Source organism: Mercenaria mercenaria, chromosome 17 (genome assembly GCF_021730395.1).
Source record: "Mercenaria mercenaria strain notata chromosome 17, MADL_Memer_1, whole genome shotgun sequence".
NCBI lineage: Eukaryota > Metazoa > Mollusca > Bivalvia > Venerida > Veneridae > Mercenaria > Mercenaria mercenaria.
In genome coordinates, this window is record NC_069377.1 from 55,690,943 (window position 1) to 55,708,614 (window position 17,672).

Below are 17,672 nucleotides of genomic sequence, written 5' to 3' on the forward strand. Positions count from 1 at the left end.
ATCAAAGCTATTGCTTTGAAACTTGCAACACTTGTTCACCATCATAAGCTGACCCTGTACAGCAAGCAACATAACTCCATCCTGCTTTTTGCAATAATTATTGCCCCTTTTGGACTTAGAAAATCATTTTCTTGGTTGAGTATTATGTTTAAGTCAACTTTTCTCATAAACTATCAAAGCTATTGCTTTAAAACTTGCAACAGTTTTTCACCATCATAAGTGGACACTGTACATCAAGAAACATAACTCTATCCTGCTTTTTGCAAGAATGATGGCCCTTTTTAGACTTAGAAAATCATGGGTAGGACAATATTTCTATTACACTAAAAAAAATCAGATGAGCGTCAGCACCCGCAAGGCGGTGCTCTTGTTAAATTTTGAAACAAGTAATTTTTGTGAAGTTGGTACTCACCTTCACCATATTTTTGTTCAGTTTAACGTTGCAACAACACAGTTATAAGTCATATAGAGACTTTCCAGCTTTAATGGTAGACGAAGATCCCAGGTGCCCCTCCATGCATTATTTCATCATGGGCGGGCACCTAGATAGAACCACCAACCTTCCGTAGGCCAGCTGGATAGCTTCCTCACATGAAGAATTCAACGCCCCGAAAGTATACGAGGGGCAAGTGATTCTAAGTCAGCAACTTCAACCACTCGGCACAGAGGCCCTGCACCTTCACTTTATAAAATAATAAAGATTTAGAAAGAAATGCAGTAAAGTCATGCAGAGTACATGTTTAATGATGTTTTCAAGATGAAAAGGTGTTAATAGAAAACTGTATCAAATTTGTTTGTTTCAGAAATGGCAATATAGTGTTGGATTTCAGCCTATACGTCAGTGGCGTTTCCATGACAACAGTTCTAGTGCAATAGCAAATCACTTGAAAATTTGTGTCTTTAATACTGATATAGATAGAAATATTCACAGTGACTCTGTCAAATTGGTCCATGATGTGAAGGAGATAGAAGGTATGAGTCGTCAGGAGCTTATGCTGAAGAAAAGGGAAGCAAGAAAGTTAAGGGAAATAAGACCAGGTCACATTTTCAATTCTGTGATGCAGCATATTTAGGTGTGAGATATTAAAAAGTGTTACCAAGCTGTGGAAAAGATTTTTAGTTTGACTGTTCCAAGAATATGTAGAGCTATTGGACTCACCCATGTGTTGCGTGTCGGCATCTGCATCAGGGTCCCATTTTGGTTAAGTTTTGTATGTAAGCTGGTATCTCATATCCACAATTTTGAATGGATTGAAACTTCACACACTACTTGTGCACTGTGATTATTTGACTTACATTGCAGAGGTTCCATAACTCTGTTTTAAATTTTTACAAAGTATTGTCCCTTTCTTGGTTTAGCAATTGTTTGGTTAAGTTTTGTGTGTAGCCAGTATCTCAGCATCCACTATTGGGAATGGATTGAAACTTTTCACATTTGTTCACTGTGCCATAACTCTATTTTGCATTTAACAAAGTTATGTCCCTTTTCAACTTTGTAATTTTTGGTTACGTTTTTGTTTGTTAACTGGTATCTTGATAACCACTTGTGGGAATGGTCTGATACTTAACACACTCATTCATTGTGGTGATATGACATGCAATTCTTAGGTCCCATAACATTGGTTTTTTTTTTACACAAAGTAATGCCCTGTTTTTAACTTCACAATTTTTCTAGTGTAATCTTTTATCTCATTAAGCATCGTAAAAAGGGACATTTCTAAGACTATAAATTGTTGCCCATTTTTGTAACTGAAACTGAAACTTGTTTATGTCTATGTTTTTATTATTTTGATTTTTTAGCTCACCTGTCACAAAGTGACAAGGTGAGCTTTTGTGATCGCGCGGTGTCCGTCGTCCGTCCGTCCGTAAACTTTTGCTTGTGACCACTCTAGAGGTCACATTTTTCATGGGATCTTTATGAAAGTTGGTCAGAATGTTCATCTTGATGATATCTAGGTCAAGTTCGAAACTGGGTCACGTGCCGTCAAAAACTAGGTCAGTAGGTCTAAAAATAGAAAAACCTTGTGACCTCTCTAGAGGCCATATATTTCACAAGATCTTCATGAAAATTGGTCAGAATGTTCACCTTGATGATATCTAGGTCAAGTTCGAAACTGGGTCACGTGGGGTCAAAAACTAGGTCAGTAGGTCTAAAAATAGAAAAACCTTGTGACCTCTCTAGAGGCCATATTTTTCATGAGATCTTCATGAATATTGGTCAGAATGTTTATCTTGATGATATCTAGGTTAAGTTTGAAACTGGGTCACGTAGGGTCAAAAACTAGGTCATTAGGTCTAAAAATAGAAAAACCTTGTGACCTCTCTAGAGGCCATATTTCTCAATGCATCTTCATGATAATTGGTCAGAATGTTCATCTTGATGACATCTAGGTCAAGTTCGAAACTGGGTCACGTGGGGTTAAAAACTAGGTCAGTAGATCTAAAAATAGAAAAACCTTGTGACCTCTCTAGAGGCCATATTTTTCATGAGATCTTCATGAAAATTGGTCAGAATGTTCACCTTGATGATATCTAGGTCAAGTTTGAAACTGGGTCATGTGCGGTCAAAAACTAGGTCAGTAGGTCTAAAAATAGGAAAACCTTGTGACCTCTCTAGAGGCGATATTTTTCAATGGATCTTCATGAAAATTGGTCAGAATGTTTACCTTGAAGATATCTAGGTCAAGTTCGAAACTGGGTCACGTGGGGTTAAAAACTAGGTCAGTAGATCTAAAAATAGAAAAACCTTGTGACCTCTCTAGAGGCCATATTTTTCATGAGATCTTCATGAATATTGGTCAGAATGTTCATCTTGATGATATCTAATTCAGATTCGAAACTGGGTCACGTGGGGTCAAAAACTAGGTCAGTAGGTCTAAAAATAGAAAAAACCTTGTGACCTCTCTAGAGGCCATATTTCTCAATGGATCTTCATGAAAATTGGTGAGAATGTTCAGCTTGATGATATCTAGGTCAGGTTCGTATCTGGGTCATGTGCGGTCAAAAACTAGGACAGTAGGTCGAAAAATAGAAAAACCTTGTGACCTGTCTAGAGGCCATATTTTTCACGAGATCTTCATGAAAATTGGTGAGAATGTTCACCTTGATGATATCTAGGTCAAGTTTAAAAGTGGGTCACGTGCCTTCAAAAACTAGGTCATTAGGTCAAATAATAGAAAAACCTTGTGACCTCTCTAGAGGCCATATTTTTCAATGAATCTTCATGAAAATTGGTCAGAATTTTTTATCTTGATGATATCTAGGTCACATGTGCTCAAAAACTAGGTCACTATGTCAAATAATAGAAATAACGATGTCATACTCAGTTGAACACTGGGTCATGTGGAGATAGGTGAGCGATTCAGGACCATCATGGTCCTCTTGTTTTAATAACTGCTTTAGAATAGACAAATGTTACTGTGAAATTCATGTACAGTGTATAACCCTTTACACTGAACTTGATATTTAAATTATATGGGCACTTGTGTTCTCTTCTAGACCAGAAAATGGCAGAGGAGAATCAGCAGTAACAATAAATAATGCCAGGTTGTTGCATTGTCATTTCTGTAGCTTATTTAGCATTTAGATTATAAAAACCTGTCTGTCACAGGTTTTTTTCAACATTTTAACTGACTGTTCGTCTGGACATTTTTTTCCCTATCATATAAAAGAACAGATCCAGTTTGTATATAAAAAATCTAGAAATGATGTTTCTGACACCAGTCTGTTTTTCTATTGGTAAGCTGACTACATGTACCAGTCTATCTGCTGTTATTTGAGAAAAACAACTCCATTTAGGTCTCACTTGTTAATTAATTTCTCCCACATTAGCTATTTCCATATCATTTAAGTAACTGTTGTCACAGTAACAATTTTCTTATTGATTGATTATTCACTGATGGTATTAAACTCTGTATACAGGGATTGTCTACCTTGATAGGGTAAGTAAGACTTAAAAGTACACAATATTGGATAGATGTTGATGTCAGTGGGAGTACAGTGATTTTAGATGATGATAAATATGTGCAAGTCCTGTAAAATCAGAAATCTTAAAGAGAGATTTATTTTCGTCTTACTAGCTTTAGAACTGAAAGTATCCGCCAAAATAAATACTTGCTAAAGTGTTGTTGTTGTTGTAAGAAGTCCACATTATTTTACAGGGGCTTCCATGGCCAAGCGGTTAAAGTCGCTGACTTTTGATTTCTTGCTCCTCACCGCTGTGGGTTTGAAATCTTGCTTTGGGTGTGGAGTTCTTTTTATCTGGGGACTTCATTCAGCTGGCTTACAGAAGGTCAGTGGTTCTACCTAGTTGCCCCCCCCCACCACCCACCCACCAATCCCCCCTTCACCTCCCATGCCTGAAATAATGCTTTGGGGCACCTGGGGTCTTCCTTTACTACAAAAATTTGAACAGTTGCCATATACAGTATTTGCATAAGCATGATGTTACACCCAGCAAAAACAGATATAACAGTATACATATTTTTAAGCTCATACACCATAAATTGTGTTTTTTGCACACTTAATTTGATAATAATTTAAAAGTCACAAACTTCTAACTTCAAAAAAAATATCTGATTTCCGTATAAATGCTTGAATCACCATGATTTAAATGCTTGAATCACCATGATATTTACTATAATTTTGTTCTGTGGTCAAATACAAACTCGTTTCATTTACATAGTGACAGTATCAAGATGTATGCTTAGATAATTTGAGTTTCACTGTGTCACTGCCCACATTTTTTGTCATGTTTGCTTGTTTTGTTTTATGCCATGTAGTTCTTTGTAAAAATACAGTGTTTTTCTAAGATTTTGTCAGAAAAATACATTATGCTACAGTAGTTTTTATAGATGAGGAAATTTAGAAGTAGACATGGAATGGTTATTGTACCAGTTACTGCATATTTTAAAATATGTACATGTACTATAGTTCTAGGTTTGTAATAGATGCAATCCATAATACTCAAGACTGTATGAAAATATTGTAATATGATTCATCATTCAAATTATTGCATATTATGTTGTTATATTATCATTATTTTATGAATCAAAAATTGATATTCAGCAGCTTTACTGTCATGTGATAGACTAATGAAGAAATGTGATTCTGATATGTCTTATGTTTTTGTTATTTAAGGTAGTTGTATATGTTTATATCAAATATTTGATTATTCTGATATTTCTTCCTGTTTTATTAAAGTAGTTGTTCATCTCCATATCAAAAATGTTTGTGTCATGTAGAGTACACTTTTGTATGATTTGATTAAGATTTTACAATACTATAGAATAGACTGAGAAAAGTCAAGGAATATAAAAAGACAAAATGAGCAGTAATACAGTAAAATTGCAAGGTTTTACTTCTAGTTGTACCTGGTAATTCAGTAAATACTTGTTCTTCTTTTAGCAATAACTTAGGCTTTCCAACACACATAATTACTTTAAAATCATGAATTATATATACTGTTGAACAATTATTAAAGTGCCATCCAAACTTTGCAAATATTACACACTTAAATATCTTTACATATGTTATGGTAGCTTCCAATTTTTCCCAATTCTGAGACCATTTTCCCAATTTCACCTGTGTTTGTGGCGTTCCTAAAATAATGAAAAAAATAAAGGCCTAAAACATATAGATATTAAACACTCTTGTTAGTGTTTTCTGTTTCATCTTTAATCTGAACAGTATGGCTGTGAAATACTTAAATTGCATATCAAATACTTAATAATAAAAAACATTTTGTAAAATATTTTATCAAGTCTATTGTAACTGTAAACTCCTAACATTTCAGTGACAGTTTTGCATTTAATGTAGATTAGATAATAGTTGCAATGATTTTACTTTTGCCAACATTCACGAAAGATGCCACTAGAAAATTAGAATAATATTATTTATGAATAATAATCATTACCAACTTTTAGTAACATCGATCTATTGGAAAATCAATAACTTTGCCTATATAAACAAAGAAGGAAAAAAACACTTAAACTTAAATAGAAAAAGTTCTATTTGGAAATCAAAAATTCGATACCCCACAAATTAAAGTTTAATTTATTCCGGATATTATGAATATTTTTTTAAAAAAATATTTTAATATTTGGTTGGTCCTTTTTGACTTTAAATAGACCCACCTCAGTTCATATAGACTCTGTAGGAAACGGGTAAAAAGAAACTGACTTTTTCAAATATAACAGATAAAATGAGATATTTTCCTCAAAAAATAAAAAATTCGATACCCCTAAAAATGTAGAAAAATTATTCAATTTTCGTTATGTGTAATTTGTTTTAGATTTTATAATGATTTGTTTGGTCCTTTTTGCATTTTAGTGTGTACAGTGAACATTTCTTAAAATATTCCGGCTTTTTCCGCCGTCATCCGTAAGTACTCGGAAGCTGTTACGGAAAATATTATCGTCTGCTAGTCTGACTTTGTCGGTACAAATTGTTATAGCTCAAAGTCTATAAATTGTAGGCAACTTTACATTGACAAAAAAAAAAAAAAATGAAATTGTAAACAAATTGATTGTTGAACTCAGAAACGCCGAAACTTAGATCCGCTGTCGTTTAACATAACGCTAGGGAGGATTTAGCGTTCAATTCGCATTAAATATACAAATGCTTTTAATTTTCATCGCTAAATATACTTAAAGCAACTAATTCTCATGTCTTTCCGTAAAATATTGTCTGTCAGTAACTGAGTTTCAAAGCATTCTTAAGAAATATAACGACGATTAATTTATTAATTTCCAGTTACCTTTATTATTTTTTGCCGAAGGATCTGGAGACATTTTTATTGCCGCGGCGGTCCGGGTCCGATCTCGGACGCGGTAATCATTTTTTCTTCATATAGGATTTTTTAATAAGGTTTCTTTTTTCTTTTTTAAATCATTTTCTATTATTCATAATATGACCAAACGTTAATTTGAACGATAGCCTTGATGAACTGATAATTCTGCTTTTTTCCGAACCTCCTTTTTATATATTATTCTGTATTCTTAAATTAATGTATGTTTTTGGTACATTTTTTAATCATTCGTTTTAAAAAAATGCGATATCTATTATTTGATTTAATTGTAAAAGATATCTTAAAATTACCCTTTGACTTTTATTGTGTATTACAATATTGCCTAGGGGTAAACAATATCCGGTCAGTGTTGTTTCAAGGCGGGTCATAAAAGATATGCTACCCCACTTACTGTAAGTGATAGGTATTTTGACGGTTTTATGGTTTTTGCGTTGTAATATATGTCTTTCACTTTCTTCTGTCTTTATATAGTCTTTTCCCTCTCTTTTATGAAATTTGTTTTTACGATGTTGACCCTTATTTGATATTACTCGAAATAAAAAACAATTCATACAGCCTTCTCTAAATTTATTAAACATGTCACCAATCTGTACCGACAATATATTCAAATAGATATAGGTACGTGATAATAAAACCTTGAAATATTGCTTACGAATTACATGTATATTCATATCATTTCAAATTAATAAGTTTGGTTGTGTCGGCCACTCAAATTTGGTAGCTAGCTCATCGACCGGAAGGGACCAAGCGTGCCAAACATTACAAGTGAAATTGCCAAAAGGATCCCGGTCGCCGAGTCACCTTTGAAAATATAACTAATGCCATCAATTGCTACGCGTCGCATTACCAAAGGAGTCCCACTGATCGTGCAATCATAGACCCCAGCTTCCAAGTTGACCATACCATGAATCGGTACCAACCTTGAAAGCAAAGGACCCATAATCACACTACCAGCTCGATACCAGGTATGCTGGTAGAACCTGTAATGCGTTACTGGCAGCAAACACGTCGACTAGGCCTTACCAAAACTACATGGGCCAGACCTAGTGACCCGAAGCAACATTCAGGTCAACGACAGACTACAAACAAACCCGAAGCAACATTCGAGTTTACCACTACTTAGTGACCGGAAGCAACATTCGGGTCGACAACAATAAGTAAACAAGTAACCGGAAGTAACAGTCCAGTTGACAACCATTGAAATAACCTGGTGACTCAGAGTAACAATAACAGCTTACATAAAGTAGTGACCTGCGAAATAAGATAGAAAAATCCGAATACGGACGGCCATGTCTCCTCTTGAACGCAAAATAGAATGCCATCGAGGAGAGAAGTCACGCCCATATTCCGAAGTAAGCGAAATTTGAAATTGTAAATAACGATAACTTGTTAAATTTACTTCATAGAAACTGCAACGCCTGGTCACCTTCCGGCCAATAAGAATTTTACCGCAATATACAACATATAAATAGAGCGACATATATGAATGAAACCTTAAGATAGACTGTCCGACTCTTTATATACATACATTTATATTATTTAGGCATAGAATTACGTCTTCATGAAGTAAATACACTAAATGTCCAGAATTATGCTGCTTAGTATACATGTAATGTCAAATAATTGTCCCATTAAGCTAGCACAAACTGTCACACGATATAAATGCACATAAAATGTGTAATAAGAACAAACAAATACCCGAGCACTATGATCATTAACTGACAAATCACTTCCAATAAATCAGTGTCCACACTAAATAAGTATATTACAAATGACTGTTCACATCAGCATTAATTCCAGGTACCGCTAAGGCGCCTGTTACCATCTATTTGATAAAATCACAGTCTTCATAACAATATACTGTTTTCACATCTGAATTGCATTCGTCTTATGGCTCTGGGTACACAAGTTGGTGACACCGTCAGAATTCAACATTGATACAACAGAAATTTGTAATGTGGTATCCTGAAAATATATACAACCAACAGCAATTCCTGACCAAAAATAGTTATCACATGGTATAGTATAGGTGAAACAATCTTAGTAATCAAAAATATGGTAGCTTTTGCGGGCTGAGGCGGGTAGGGAAAAGTTGTAAGTTCGATGTTCTATACAGGTAGACTACGACATAAGTGAGAAAGGCTGCACGTGTTTTTTGCTTTTATAAGCCGTTATTAAGATTGTTCTCAGCTCAGTAATTATGTGTAATTCGTATCAGTCAGAAAGTCGGGAACCAGTTATAAGAAAAGACTGAGAGATAACCATGTGACCATGGCAACGAGCATAACAAGTATTTCTTGAATAAATAAATCAAATTATTTTTAATTGAAAATAATTTATCTTATTTCATGAATCGTATGACAGTAGAATCAGTACAAATTTAGAATTCACATCGTTGTTCCGTAAATATTTACTGAGTAAAGATCCTGGCCCAAATTTCACGAAAAATATTAAGTTATTACTAAGTTAAGTCTGCTATTCTAAAATTGAGATATTGATGAAGTTATTGTTATTTAATGTTGTAGTAGTATTTGTCAGCAGTACCTATTCAAGTCATGCAAATATAATATTTCTATTTAGACACGATATAAGAAACTTAATCCTTACCATGCTAAATTATAATAATGACCTTGTCTATCTTTCAATTTGGACAGTACTATTATTTATAAAAAGGGTGCATACCAAAAACATTACTGGCTGAATGGCAGACAGTGCAGATCATGATCAGTCTGCACGGATGTGCAGGCTGATCATGATTAACACTGATTACAAAGGAAGAAACAGTCGTGTCCAGCATGGTAAGGGTTAAGTATTTCCTTTTAAAAGTATAAGTCTTATTTCTATACTTCTTTTTCTTTAAAGCGACTGGCCTCCAGATCGTTCGACAACAAAAATACTTTTTTAAATATCTCGAAAAAATTCTATATTTCTTATGAAGGCTTCAAAACTTAATTACTGACAAACTTTATGTTATGGAAATACATGAGAATTTGTTGTTTTTACTACCTTTTACGATGAAAATCGAAAAACGTTAGTGGTTTAGAATTTTGAAAATATTTTAGAATCAAAAGCATATATTCTAATGTTCATAATATGTGAAAGAAAGCGCGTATAGAGGATGTATATACGCTTTCTAAATATTTTAGATAACATATTCATATTCTTGAATATTTATTTTATTTACAGTCAGTTTCTTGTGCGTAAATATTTCTTTTCTGTACATAGATATACGTTAGCATGATGTTTCATGTATTAAAAAGAAAGTAAATCTATGCGTTCGATGTATAAAATGTAACGATATCGAAATATTTTAGATAACATATTCATAAATATTACTTTTATTTGACAATTAATAAAGTATTATATAAATTTTCGACTTGTTCCGATTTTCACTTTAATAATTATCAAAACTTCTTTCAATTCAAATATATCGTTTAGCAAACCACCAACCTGTAAATGCATGAGATAATGACCAAAGATGTTAATTATCGATTTTTCCCCGTCTTACTACAACAACAACAAGTAGTACGGAAATCAACGAATCCGTCCGGTAGCGATGATATTGGATTATTGGTTTTATTGATTTTTATGATAGGTAGATCTGTCCCGCTTTATTGGTTTCAAGATGTTACTAAAAGTTGGTAATGCCGTGTTATGTCCTAAAACACAAGTATTCACGCTTTTCAAGTTCTTGAAATGACTTAATAAAGCTGGTGCAAAATTTACCCAATGTACAGTATTTTCAAAGTAATATTCACAAACAAATATGCTGGTATATTCTGCTCAAATGTACACTCTCAACTTTTATTCTTTTGTGTAAAGGATTTTTTTCTCATTCTTTAGAAGGTTGTTACATATCAACAGTCTAAATAATTTACAATGCATTATTCAGAACAAAGTTTCTTTTATGATAGGTCTGTTGCAATAATTATTCTTGACATTTTTGTATGTTTATACCACAATAAAATTCATTGCATTTTTTTGTTGTAAATATGGTAATGTCATCTTGTTATTTATATATTTCAATAATACTGATTTGAACTTCCCATGCTCTAAAAATCAGCACTTTTTTATAACCTAACTTATGACATGCTTTCAATGTGGTATAGCTTTCTTATATATATTGTTTTGGAAAACAAACTGCTTGTGTATATTTATTATGAAAAGTTCATTCTTTGCAAAGAAAAACTTGATTTTTTAATATTTTTTCCAAGGATAAGTAAAGAGTGTCGGTAGAGGTGTAAGGTAAGGTAATCTGTGCCATATGACCTAACCTTCAATCACTTAGCTCTAAATTAAGCAGTTGTTTACTGCATTACCTATGAAATCATTTAATTTCATGGGTATGAAACTTCCTGGTTTGGACCAAAACAGCTCTTTCGTTTGGATATGACTAAATTCACAGTATTTTTGAAAAACAAAATTTTTACGCATTTCAGGAATTGTTCAAGAATGCATGGTTTAACCTTCACATAAGCCTTAGATTTTTTTTCTGTAAAAGTAATATTCAAAGTCTCGTCAAAGTTTATTAGAAAAATAAATATAAAGCCTGCCCTGTGAGGCCACTTCATGTTACTGAAACCTTGGGTGGAGTTTCAAAGCAATTGGTGCTGTAGTTGCTAAGAAACATGCAAAATCTGTGTGACACAAATGCAAAAATAATGGTGTGACACTTGTTTATACATATAACAACATTATGAACAATTTCTGATCAGTTCCCAGTAGCATATTTTCAGATTACAGGTATCACTACGTCACACTCAATGCGGTCAACCCTATCATTAGTAACAAACATTCATGGCAGAGAGATTTTCGGACAGTAGAATTCTGTAGCACATAGAGTTAATTACTGTAAGAATTGCATTTGCACATTTTTATCTCACAGTAAATGATGTACCTGGCCAGTGTTGCAAAATTTGCTACATTTAAAGCACTAAAATGCTTTTGGTGCATTTTGTTCATATCTTTTTTAAATAATCATGGATGAAATATACATGTAATAATTGATCATGTATACATAATTATGAGACTTTTTGCCATTATTCTTAGTAAAAAAAAAAAAGAAAATGCGCATAAAATGTCTTAACAATTGGCGAAAAGGGCAGTTGGAATAAGAACATCTGCATGACTTTGATAAATAAATAAATAAATAAATAAATAAATAAATAAATAAATAAATAAATATACGATAGTATAACTTAAAACAATAATGGGTTGTAATTTTATAGCCCATTTAAAACTACTTAATTAATGTACCGAGTGAAGGTGCTGGACAAACTTTTTAACTAATATTTTCCACGATGTTATTAGATGATATTTGTTAATTATAATAAATTGATTGTATATTGTAACAATCACTGCTTTTGTTTAAGATGAAAAATGACAAAAGATAAAGAAGGATATTGTTAAATTAAATTTGAATTTAGTAATTTTTACACATCATAATTATTATTTATATAATCTTGAATGATGGTAAAAAAAAAAAACGCAGAAAAAAGCTATCGTTTCATTTTTGTCACATATTTAAATTTGTAACATTTGTTCTGACAAATTCTACTTGTTTTTTCTTTACTTTATTGTTTGACGCGGCATTATTATCATTTTAGTCCTATTTAGGTTATGTATCACGAGTCTAGTGACTACTGTAATACATCATCCCCACAAAATTTGGATTGAGAACGAATTATTTCAGATTTATTTTCTCTGGACAAATTGTCACTGAGATTGAACTCGCAACATCTGGATTGGTCCAACTGAGTTGACTCAAAACAAAACAGTAAACTTTCTCACAAATTAAAAAAAGTTGTTCATGATCTCCCCACTCTGGTTATCAAAAAAGGGAAAATTGTTTTATACTGACAGATCACATTATGTAACTTTTATATATGTATTTTCTTTTTGATTGATCTAAGGGTTCAGTAACAGGTGTTTCATTTTCCTATGGATAAAATTTTTTGTTTACTTTCACCAATCATAATACAGAACAATGTGTGATTTGATTTTATAAAAAGTTTTCCTGAATCATTATTTCTTATAACTATAATGTCATAACTCTCATTCAACATGAATAAGATAATCTAACTTGGTGTGAATTAAAAAGTTTACTGCCTGTTAATATTAATAAACAATAACACCAAGTAAAGTAAAAGTTTTCTGTTATTCAGTCTACAGAGTTCTAGGACATGTCTGAAATCCATTTACAGCTCTTAAACAGAAAAAATAATGTGTATAACATTATACAACCATCACGTCATTCTAAAAATAGACACAGGGGCTGATTAGAGAATGTGCTATAAGATAAAATTACAAAGTTTAAATGCTAAGTCTGGGAACATGATCCCTTTCTCACACCATAGAGAGTTGTTAAATGAAGTCATTTCCCACTAGTCATTTTGTTAAAATCAATACCCCAGCTGTATTAAATTTCCAGGTGTTTTTTTTTTCTCTTTCTTTATCACTACCTGACTTGTGACACATGTTTTACTGCCTTTATATATTTCAGTTTATTGGTTTTTACCTTTACTCATTCTCATTGACTTTATTCAGCAGTGTGTTATGTTTTTCAGTTTTTTAGAAAAAGAAATACACATAAAAAAACATCCAGATTGATTTCCAAATACCTTGTCTGAACTTACCATAAAAAAGAGAAAACAAGTTTAAGGAAACATTTAATAAAACCTGAGATAATGAGTTTGGAGAGATCTCAAGAAAAAATCAGATTTAAGCAAACCTAGTGAAGTGATTAACAAGTTCTGTTACATGGAGTTTTCACAGAATTTCTTCTCTTCCCCCACCCCCACCTCAATATTCCCCTGAAACAGCCCTTTTGGCCGAAACAATAAAATTTCATGTCTATGAACCACTGTAGCTGTTTTGGCCAAAAGCACAACATTTTATGCAGACAAAATTGATCCATTTTTACAGGATAATCATTAAAGAAAGTCACCACAGCAGTGTCCATGTATGTTTACTGAACAGACTGTTTCATAGGAACATAGAAATATATTTGAAATATTTTATCTCTTACCCTTGAAATTTACTAGTCTCTCGACTTTCATGTTGTACTCGTTCTTTAGTTTCATGAAAAATGTAATTTTTTTGTTTTACAGGTTGTTGTGTGTTCTTGTTTGGCAATGTTTTGTATATTCAGTTATTTCTAGCTGTGAATATGTTTTTGTGCAATCATATTTTTATATTCTAGATGCCAGACTGAATTGATTCCTAGATATCTGTACCATCATGATTTCTTGATAAAACTTAGGACCGAAGGGCAGAATTTTGAATCTAGTTTACCACTTTTGGTTTAAAATGAAGTACAGTCAAACCTGTGAACAAAGACCACTCTTCGGAACAAACAAAAGTGGTCTTTGTTCACAGGTGGTCTTTATTTGGGGCAAAGTAAGCCATTATCATGCTGATAAAAAGTATTTCTACAGTTTCTTACTTTCTTTATGTTCTATGTACCCGGTATTAATTTGGCTGGTGCAAACTTGCAAATTTTCAATCAAACAGTAATTATTATGTTTGCTATAATACAACAGTCGATAAAATTCAGCGGATTTCAAATATTTTCATGCCAGAATGGTCCAGCTTGGCCGTTATTGGGGGGCAGATATGACCCTTGGGAATGAATTGGACCGGTCGCTGGTCACGGTCGCCAGGTGGTCGCTATTCACCGCCTTTTTATGAGCATTTTTCTATGGGGGGACCAGAGACCGGTCTTTATCGACAGGTGGTCGCTATTCACGGGCGGTCGCTAGCACAAGTTTGACTGTAGTCTCAAAATCTGTTCAATTTTGTATTTTGTAAAATAATTTTAACTGCTATTTGGTGTAAACTTAGTGAAAAAAAATGTGTTTTGCAAGTACGAAGAGATGTTTTTTTCTTTTATTATGTTATTTCACCATCTCAGATGCACAAGGTTTTCTCTCATTTCTCCATGGGAGTACTGGGTAGTTAATAAGTACCAAAATATTATCTTCAGCTAATCAGTGTAATGAATAAGGTTTAAGTTTTTTACCTGGAGGTTTTTGGTTTAAATTCACATCTCCACTGGTTTCCAATGCTCCTTTATTCCACACCCAATGTAACTACAGAGTTCTTCAAATAACCATCACAGTATAGAACTTGGTGCATCAAATTACAAGATGAAAGGGCAGAAAAAGTTTGATGTGCAATAGCTGCATCAGTGTTTCTGAATGATTTTCAAAGGCCTTTCCTCTCAGATCTGGATCATATAGTTTTTTCTTACCATTATATTTGGCTTTCAATTTAAAAAGTACCAGGGTATACAAGTTAAAATCAAGATGGGCGGATTCTAGGAATTAGTTCAAAATGGGTATTGCTTTTTATCATTCATCACTGTGTTATTGAATATGCATTTTGAGTACATTTCTTATCAGTATAATTTATTGTATCTATGCAATTAGTGAAATAAAGTTAAATACATGAAAGTTATTGTGTTTGTTGAACTCTGTCTTGCTTTACCTATACAGACAAACCTGTCTTAAGCAGGCAGTCAAAGGAAGGAGCAAAATTGTCCTTTTAAGATATGTTTTTGCTTAATACAGGTTAATTTGCCCAGAAGGTATAGGAATGTGGCTTGTTTAATGAAGGCGGCCTTTCACACGTTTGGCTGTATTTGTTTACGCTTTGCCAAGGATCAAACAACTCGAGTAGCAGGATGGACTGTAATACTATGTGTCATCAAACATATAAGCGTGCTTCTCAGACAGTGCATTTAAGCAGATACGGTTTTTATGCCCCCGCCATAAAAAGGGGGTAGGGGAGCATATAGTGTTACCCTTGTCCGTGTATGTTTGTGTGTTCAGGAAAGGGTGGTGTTCGTGTCCGGGCCTTGGTCAGATTTCAAAATAATTTGACACAAATGATGAGCATGGATAGACAATGTGTCATGCGCAAAAATCATTTCACTAGCTCAAAGGTCAAGGTCACAGTCCTTGGTTGAACTTAGCCAATTTTCACTACATATACAGATTACTAAATTTTCTGGTTTTCCTACAATATTTTTTTTTTGTAAATAAATAGGGCCAAGGGTCCTTCTTTTAGTTTGTGAGCAGTACCATGCCTGTGACCTTTCTTATGTTGCAGGGGCATCCGTGTCGGTGACACATTTCTAGTCAATAATATATTGTTGAGACAGGATTAGGTAAAAAAATAGCAAGGTTTTGCACAGAGGCAGAAATTTACAGTTCCCTGTAACCTTGACCTTTGACCCTAAAAAAATAATTTAGCAGTCCTATTTTGACCACCAGCAATCGTCCTTTGAAGTTTGACATCTGTTGGCATTGGTGTTCTCAACTTACTGGGGAAAGAACAGTTTCAAGCCTCCGGCCCCAGAAGTTTCAAATCTGAAATTTCTAAAAATTGAAGTTGCTGTTAGTTCTGTTGTAATAAATTTATATTACAGAAACTGCCCTCGGCTTGTTGTTTTAGTATATGACATATTCATGGCAAGTTTTACAATAATCTGTACAAGGTTTATAGACATAGGAAATAAAATTAATTATAACATGTCAAAGTTTCAGACTTAAAACTCATGAATGCAAGTACAGGTCACTGTGGCTATGATCTTTGACTGACTAACCCAAAAGTGAAAAGGATTCTCTGCTGGCTGTAGGAAATCATACTGCATGTATTCTCAATTACTTTATCAGAAACTTGTTTTAAACCTCAATATGACCTTTACCCCCAAAACAGCTGGTCATCTCCTGAATGCAGGCTATCATCCTTAGTACTTTGATAACCATAGTAGGCCCAAATGGTCTACCAGTGTGAGCTGCAAAATTATATCCTTTTTTAGCTCACCTGTCACATAGGGGGGGGGGGATATAATTAATACCTTTTGAACACGATAGAAGTGACATTTTATATTTGATTTTAACCACACTTACACACAACTCAAGTCCTTTTGAAAACCGGCTAGATTACATCATGGGTTCTAGAGTTACTGCCCCTGAAAGGGGCAAAATTTTCTATTTTGGCCTTTGTCATATAGAGGTTTCATTTATGCTTTGATTTAATACAAACTTGCAAAGAATGATTATCTTGATGATCTCTAGGCCTGGATCGAAACTAGGTCATGTTGGGTCAAAAACTAGGTCATCAGGTCTAATCAAAAGAAAAGCTTTTTGAACAACCTAGAGGCCCCATTTATGACCCTATCTTCATGAAACTTGGTCAGAATGTTTATCGTGATGGTTTCTAGGCCAAGTTTGAAACTGGGTCATATGGGGTCAGAAACTAGGTCATCCAGTCAAATCAAAGGAAAAGCGTGTTAACACTCTTATTCATTTTATGTACATGAAACTTGACCAGAATGTTTGTCTGCATGAAATATCGTATGAATTTTTATCTGTGTCAAAAACTAGGTCACCAGGTCAAGCCAAAGAATAAGCTTGTTTACACCCTAGGGGATACATTTTTAACTCTATCTTCATAAATTTTAGTCAGAATGTTTGTTATCATGAAGTCTTAGACAAGTTGGTATCTGGGTCATGTGGGGTAAAAAACTAGGTCACCAGGTCAAATCAAAGAAAATGCTTGTTTTCACTCAAGATACCACGTTTTATGGTCCAATCTTACTGAAAATTGGTCAGAATATTTGTCTCCATGTAATCACTAGGTAAAACATGTTAACACTGTTACGGTGTGTTACACAGGTGAGCAACCTAGGGCCATCTTGGCCCTCTTGTTCTCAGACTGGATGCATAATTATATACACAGAGACAAGTAAAATTTTAACATTTTTAATCTGCACATTTTTAATGATGTACAATAATAGAGGTGGGTTTCACGATAGTCATATAATGAAACAAAAGCGTTATATTTTGGCTAATTTCAA

At 33.5% G+C, this 17,672-nt stretch overlaps 1 protein-coding gene across 4 annotated transcripts in view; it reads left to right on the forward strand.

Moving 5' to 3' along the window:
• LOC128550089 (F-box only protein 30-like) overlaps positions 1-17,672 on the forward strand; it is a 121,697-nt gene that overhangs the window by 21,338 nt on the left and 82,687 nt on the right. For 2 of the 4 annotated variants that reach the window (XM_053528226.1, XM_053528227.1), the window contains exon 3: positions 804-15,261. In XM_053528226.1, the coding sequence (XP_053384201.1) occupies positions 804-1,073 (270 nt within the window). In that variant the 3' untranslated portion in view covers positions 1,074-15,261. Of the gene's footprint in view, positions 1-803; positions 15,262-17,672 lie in introns of those variants that run through there. The other 2 variants (XR_008368048.1, XM_053528228.1) reach the window with 2 other exon arrangements.